At 38.5% G+C, this 7,213-nt stretch overlaps 1 protein-coding gene across 1 annotated transcript; it reads left to right on the plus strand.

Annotated features, from left to right (window-relative positions):
- Positions 1 to 1,667: 1,667 nt before the first annotated feature.
- LOC104822756 (peptidyl-prolyl cis-trans isomerase CYP59) lies at positions 1,668 to 6,525 on the plus strand. Its single transcript, XM_010554103.1, has 14 exons — positions 1,668 to 1,811; positions 3,034 to 3,149; positions 3,243 to 3,347; positions 3,536 to 3,653; positions 3,827 to 3,877; positions 3,942 to 4,033; positions 4,142 to 4,241; positions 4,338 to 4,460; positions 4,547 to 4,624; positions 4,949 to 4,995; positions 5,102 to 5,157; positions 5,234 to 5,274; positions 5,364 to 5,472; positions 5,662 to 6,525. The coding sequence occupies exons 2-14, from the start codon at positions 3,052 to 3,054 to the stop codon at positions 6,234 to 6,236; spliced, it is 1,593 nt and encodes a 530-aa protein (XP_010552405.1). The 5' UTR covers positions 1,668 to 1,811; positions 3,034 to 3,051; the 3' UTR covers positions 6,237 to 6,525.
- Positions 6,526 to 7,213: the final 688 nt, after the last annotated feature.

Here is a 7,213-nt window from a genome sequence, read left to right on the forward strand (position 1 = left end):
TTCTACAGTCTCATTCCTACGACGGATCTCTCTCTTTCGAGAGGGACAAAGTTCCATCTTGACTATCTACTATCCACTACATGATTCGTAATGTACCCGAGCCACGCCTTTATAATCATCCGGTTAAAGACGACGTTTGACGCAGTCAAAGTACATTACTCGTCATGATGGATACAATAGATATCTCAGGTCTGAGGATCCAAAGTGAACCATCAAGTGAGATTCAAGTCATGGATTAAATCCAATCGACAATCTCACGCGAGTCATCCAGTCACTTGTTCCAAACAAGCACTCATGACCGTGATCTGTATCTAATACACATGATCATCACCATGATCATCCATCACGTCTCATGTTAGTCTTAATTCATCATTGCTCACACAATGACAAGCGACTAAAGAATTTAGGATCGTTCATAACGATCCATGGATTTCATTATTTATCAAAAATGCAAAATAAATAATGAACAAACAATGCATTCATCCAATAAATACATCGTATCATACATAGTTCTCATATCGTATGATCATCCTAGAGCATCACATCCATCACCAACAACAAAAGAAGTTACACCGGAGTTCTGTGCCGGTTTGGAGCAATTTATGAGTTTTGCTTCAATGTAACCTTTATGTCAAGAGCGTGAAAAATTGCAATGTTCATGTAAAGGTTGTAGAAATTTAAAATTTCTAAGCCAAGAAATGGTCTGCAAACATCTATATCGAAGGGGTTTTATGGATGATTACTACGTATGACATATGCATGGAGAAGAAGTCAGGACAATGACGAATACTATTGTATGGATACAGACAGAGGAGATAGAAGCAACTAGAGAAAATCAATCTTTTGATTTTGAAACAAGAAATCCGTATGCTCAAATGGTGACAGATGCTTTTCCGGAGGTATTTGAGCAAGTTCAACAAGAAGAAGAAGAGTCGAATAATGATGCAAAAAGAGTTTTCGACATGCTCACGATGGCAAATCATCCTATTTATGAATAATGCAAACAAGATCAGTCTCGATTATCATTAGCATCAATATTGATGAGCATGAAAACATATTATAATGTTACTGAGAATTGCATGGATTCGTTTTGCAAGACATTGCGTGAGAATTTACCTGAAAACAATCAAGCTCCGCAATCATATTATGATACAAAAGCAATCTTGAATGATTTGGGAATGCCTCATGAAAAGATTGATGTCTGCAGAAACAGTTGCATGCTTTTTTGGGATACTGATAAAGAGTTGATGCAGTGTAAATTTTGTGGAGCGAATAGATATCGACAGAGTAAGGAAAGATCTCGTAGAAAAGTGCCATATAAGAAGATGTTCTATTTGCCTGTGTCGTATAGATTGAGAAGGTTATATAAATCTGAGAAAATAACATCACATATGAGATGACATGCAAATCATTCGAGCTCGACAGAAGATACGCAACATCCATCCGATGACATTGCATGGAAAGATTTCAATAAGATATTCTCTGATTTTGCTGCTGAGTCTGAAATATTTATCTCTGTTTATGCACGGATGGTTCGAATTCGGGTCATGGTATTTGACGACAGGTTATCCCGTGTATTAATGAAATTATAAAAATACCCTTAATTGACACTTACCAAAATACCCCTTTCCTAATAAGTAAGAACCCTAATTCACTCTAACCCTAATGTCATTTTCAATTTCGGCCTCCTCTATCGACGCCGTTCAGTCTCATCTTCGCTTACCCTTAGCTCGGAATCCGCCGTGCTTCTCTCCGAGCTTCTCTCCGCCTTGCTCTCCCTTTCATACTGTCAAATTATCTCCGTCGTCGCGGTAATTTTTTAGACTTGTTCGACCGAGCTTGTCTCCGCCTTACTCTCTCTCTCTCTGTGATTTGTCTGGTTGCAGCTTCTGTGTATATCCTTGTTTTGCTTGCTTTTCTGTACCGGTGGAAGGGAAGGTTGGAGAAATCCTTCAATCTCCGACACTGCGGTTATAAAATTGATTAGCCACAAGTGAAAGGATGAATCATCTCTGTAGGAACTTGATCAATGTTCCTGGTTGAATTCTTCTCGAGCTCTGGGCATTAAAATCACGAGCTTTTAGGGTTGGAATTGTAATTTTAAGCTACAGTAGGAATTGGAACCGGACATATCCCAGGGATAAAGGAGGAACTTTATGGAGTAATGTTAAGGTGCATTGTTCTGTTTATGCAGTCTTAGCCTGTATCTTTTGGGGTTGCAGTTGCAGTTTCGCTCACTTGATACATTTTGGATATGTTTTGATGTTGTTGAACTTGTGGATTTTATGTTTTGGAATTTATTTAGTTATGGATTTTTTGGATGATGATGTTTGGCGGAAGTGTTTGGAAATATGATGTATTTTGGATTGTATTAGCTTATGGTTATGTAGTATTACTCATCTGTTCATGTTATGAATTCTAATTATGCTCGGACTTGGGTCTCATGGGTACCCGGTCTCGTGACACGGAGATCCGGGTTTTGTGAGATAGAGATCGAGATATTCTGATAAAAAACCCGATGAGACCGAGACCGAGATAAGGATACCCTAAAACGTCCGGGTGCCCGCCCGTGCCCACCCCTACCTTACAATGACCTATACCGCTCTGGTTTTCTTGTCACTCCCGACCTTTCTTGACCCCTCCTTCTCTGGCCGCTGTCTGGAAAGTTGTTACTTTTAGGTACTTAGGCATCGTCTTTTACCTCTGTTGGATTATGGGAATGACTTGTGGTGTTTCTGGGATCGTTTCTTCTGATCACTGGTCGCTTGTCTCGATTTTGAATTCTACAACTTTGTATTTGGTTTCCTTTCATGGGTTTATTAGTCTCACCTTGCCCAACGCAACCTTCTCGTGATGTCTTCAAAAGTGTTACGTTTTCGCTTAAATCTGTTCCTTTGTGGATTGCATTACTTGTGTGGGGTAGGATGGATGGGCAGCTTTGTTATAATTGTTCTATCTAGTTTATTATCTTTGCATAAGCAATGAACTTCTGGTGATCTTTTCATCATGATATCTGGTTTCATGTTCGTCTAGGTAAAGTAGCACAACGGTATGTCAGTTCTCATCGTCACGAGTCTCGGGGACATTGTGATGGATTTGTACACGGAGAGATGCCCCTTAACCTGCAAGAACTTCCTCAAGCTCTGCAAGTGAGTGTTTCTCTATTTATGTCCCTTAACCATGAGTTTTCTGAGTATTCAAGTTGTCGGTAATCGTTGGTTCGGGGGGTTCAATTCGCGTAGGATCAAATACTATAATGGGTGTCTGTTTCACACTGTACAAAAGGATTTTACTGCACAGACGGGTGATCCAACTGGAACGGGAGCTGGTGGAGACTCAGTTTACAAGTAAGACAATAGCATTATACCTTAAGATGGTATATGTAGAGTGAGTGTTGTTCACTATATTTTTGCTTTCAACGCCAGCTTCAGTTTCTGTTTCTGCATGGTTACTGTGCTATTTACCATCCTTTAGTTAAGCTAATAGACATTCTTACCTTATCACATGCCCCTTTCTCGGCCTGTCCCTTTTCCAGATTTTTGTATGGTGAGCAGGCTCGTTTTTTTGGTGATGAGATTCATCTCGATTTAAAACATTCAAAGACTGGTACAGTTGCTATGGCCAGTGCTGGAGAGAATCTCAATGCTTCCCAGGTATATGAAGTCTTCTTACCACAATATATGAAGAACATATTTTCCATGTGAATTCTCATGTGGAACTTACATCATCACGAGGTTCACTGCCAATAATTAGCTTCCGTTGTGCTTGTAGATGATCTCTCTCAAGTTAGCATATTCTCATTATAACTTTTATTTCTCCTTTTCAGTTCTATATCACACTACGTGATGATCTGGACTATCTTGATGGAAAGCACACTGTAAGTAGCCAACTCAGTCTTGACAGTTAATACTAGGTTTTGTATGAACATACTGCGTTTTCAGGTTTTTGGTGAAGTTGCTGAGGGGTTCGACACTTTGACTAGGATAAATGAAGCTTTTGTCGATACGAAAAACAAACCATATAAAAATGTTAGGTACTCTTTTCTACGGATGTGGCAATGTGATGCTTGTCCATCTTTTGTATTTCATTATAGCTAATATTTTTTTTTCTGTTGGTAATCTTTATGGTTGGTACTTTGAAGAATTAAACACACTTATATACTGGAAGACCCTTTTGATGATCCCCCGCAACTTGCTGAGTTGATACCTGATGCTTCTCCTGAAGGAAAACCAAAGGAAGAGGTGGCTACTAATAAATACTTCCACCGGTTTAATCTGTTAACTGAAAAGAGTCATGGATAATCAATGGCTAAAGTTTTCTTCTTTCTGTTTTGATAGGTTGAGGATGATGTACGGCTTGAAGATGATTGGGTTCCAATGGACGAACAACTAGGTCCTCAGGAGCTTGAGGAGGTTCTTCGTGAGAAAGCTGCACATTCTAGTGCTGTTGTACTTGAAACTGTAAGTATCATGGGTTCAGCTATTTTTCAATATATCAAATTTTCTTAGCAAGTTAAAACTCTCTTGCAATTCCACTATCGATGCAGATCGGGGATATTCCAGCAGCTGAGATAAAGCCTCCTGATAACGTGCTTTTCGTCTGTAAACTGAATCCTGTGACCGAGGTAGGCCCTTGATATTAGTTTAGAGCTGTTATTAACGTCCAGAAAAAAAATCCCTAAAAACTGAAATTGGGGAAAAGAAAATATCAGATATGAACGCTCAAGAACATATCGCTAACCCCATGAATTTTTTATTGGACAGAAAGTATAGTTTACGGCCTTCAATGGTTATTTATGATATGGTGTTTTTATATGGACCTCGAAAATGGTTTCCTATGATAGTTTTCATCTCGAAATTATTTAGAGTCTGAGAAATGGAATTAAAAGTGATAGTTTCTTGTATTTGGTTATATTTCTGATTATCTCTCTCTCTCTCTCTTGATGCAGGATGAGGATCTCCACACCATTTTTTCACGTTTTGGAACTGTCATATCGTGAGATATTCCTTTTCGGCTTTTCGACTTCTACAGTTTTACCCTTTTGGATTTGTTGACTTAAATCTTCTTAAGCCATAGTTGTCTTTATGCCTGAATATTGCAGGGCTGAGGTAATTCGTGATTACAAGACAGGTGACAGCTTGTGTTACGCCTTTATCGGTGAGTAGAATTCCCCTTCTGCTGTATAATGTACACTCTTATATAATGCATATTTAAGGAACTGTCTTTGTTCCAGAGTTTGAGACCAAGGAGGCATGTGAGCAAGCGTACTTTAAGGTAAACATTCGAGGTGCATTAGCTGAGTGTTTACCGTAAGAAGTAGAGACGATTGAAGGGAATATGTTAACCGGCTTTTTGATGTATAGATGGACAATGCTCTGATTGATGATAGAAGAATTCATGTGGACTTCAGTCAAAGTGTGGCCAAACTGTGGTCGCAATCCCGACATAAAGACTTTGGGAAGGAGGGTAAAGGTAATGACTTTTTTCATCTCTAAAGAGTGTGGTAAGTAGTGACTTTTTTTTTTTTGGAAATAGACCAAAAGTAATTGTTTGCTCACATTGGTGCTAAAGAATTCCTTGCATCCTTCCATGCTTTACATATCCTTGAAGATTTTTTTTTTACAAAATCTAAATCAATATTTCTATGAAAAATTCTTACAGAAAAAGGTTGTTTCAAGTGTGGCTCCACAGATCACATTGCAAAAGATTGTAATTGGGCTGGTAATCAGTCTTCAAAGTACGTTCAAAAAGATGAAAATAGACAGCATGGTGGAGGTGAAGACTATGATATGGTTTTTGACGGTGATGTCCCCGAAAGTCGTAAGAGGGAGAAGAGACGCCATGGCCATGACGAAGATGACAGGGACAGGAGAGAGAAAAGTCGCAGGAGAAGTCCTTATAATACTGAGGATGGTAAAAGAAGATATGGAGATGAAAGAGACAAGAAGATGACAGATAGATACGGTGGAAGAAGTAGAGGAGAGCATCAAGACAAGGAGAGACACGATGATGGGAAACATAGGGAGAGGGGAGAGAGAAGCAGCAGAGCGGGTGAAGACAGAAGAAGAAGAAGAAGCACAGAGGAAGGAGATGGTGAAGAGGTAAGAGAGAGGGAAGATGACTGGAGGGATAAAGAGAGGAGAAGAGCAGTGAGGGAAGTTGGGGATAGGAGAGTGCCGAGAGATGAGCGGAAGGATAAGGAAAGATATAGAGAGAGCCGCAGGGAGAGACGGTGAAGGCTGAAGCTGAAGCAGGCAGGGCATACGTGGACGCTTAGATGCCGTGTGTCGTTTGTAAAACCTATCCATGCCCATCTACCAATCGACCAGGCACCAGCCCTGTAAGAACATGGTTTGTCCCTTGTGGTATTTCAATTCTTTGTCACTGCTAAGTACTTACCTTCAGTTGGATTAGATCCATTTGGTTAGGAAATTATCCACCGTATCTCTGTGTTTGTACGTACATCATACTTTGTTCAAAAACATAATTTGAATTATACTGTGGATAGCAATGTGTCGGCAAGTATCCGTAACCAACGTTATTTATTTTTTTATAAATTTTACTTGAAAATGGTTAATGTTGTAGTACATTTGTCCAATTATTTCTTAAGATATGATAGAATAATAAAGGGACACATCGTGAAGCGATCAAGATATCATATTTGATCCAGATTGAATTTAGGGTTTGGAATTTGGGATTTAGGGTTTGGAGTCTGGGATTTAGGGTCTAACCATTTTTGATATATACAAATAGAAATTTGGATCCTGAAAAACATATATATATGTATATATATATTTAACTACACGTATTTTATATATTTATATATATACGTATATATATGTATAGACATAAATATACATACATATATATGTATAAATATTCATATATATATATGTGCATGGATATATATGTATGTTTGTGTGTATGTATATATGTGTATAAAAATATGTATATAAAAATATTTATATGTATAAACATTTATATATGTATATATATTAATGTTATATGATATTAGGAGTTTAATTTGGAGGAGTCAGTTGGATGATTAACAATTTGAACTCTAGAGTTAAGAAGATTGTGTTGGAATAGAGGGAGGATAAGAAAGTGATTTGAGAATTAAATTTAAATGTTTAGGGTTCGATTTAAAGTTGGGATCGAGGTCGAGGTCGAGGTCGAGGTTGTGGTCGGGGTTGTGGTCAGGGTCAGGTCGGGT

Source organism: Tarenaya hassleriana, unplaced genomic scaffold (assembly GCF_000463585.1).
Source record: "Tarenaya hassleriana unplaced genomic scaffold, ASM46358v1 Cleome37, whole genome shotgun sequence".
In the NCBI taxonomy this organism is placed as follows: domain Eukaryota; kingdom Viridiplantae; phylum Streptophyta; class Magnoliopsida; order Brassicales; family Cleomaceae; genus Tarenaya; species Tarenaya hassleriana.

Bases quoted from the DNA above. Each gene is read 5' to 3' on its own strand.
- LOC104822756 (XM_010554103.1), top strand. From the start codon at position 3,052: ATGTCAGTTCTCATCGTCACGAGTCTCGGGGACATTGTGATGGATTTG. The intron at 3,348-3,535 runs GTAAGACAATAG...TCCCTTTTCCAG, and splicing joins GGTGGAGACTCAGTTTACAA to ATTTTTGTATGGTGAGCAGG. The intron at 4,625-4,948 runs GTAGGCCCTTGA...CTCTTGATGCAG, and splicing joins AACTGAATCCTGTGACCGAG to GATGAGGATCTCCACACCAT.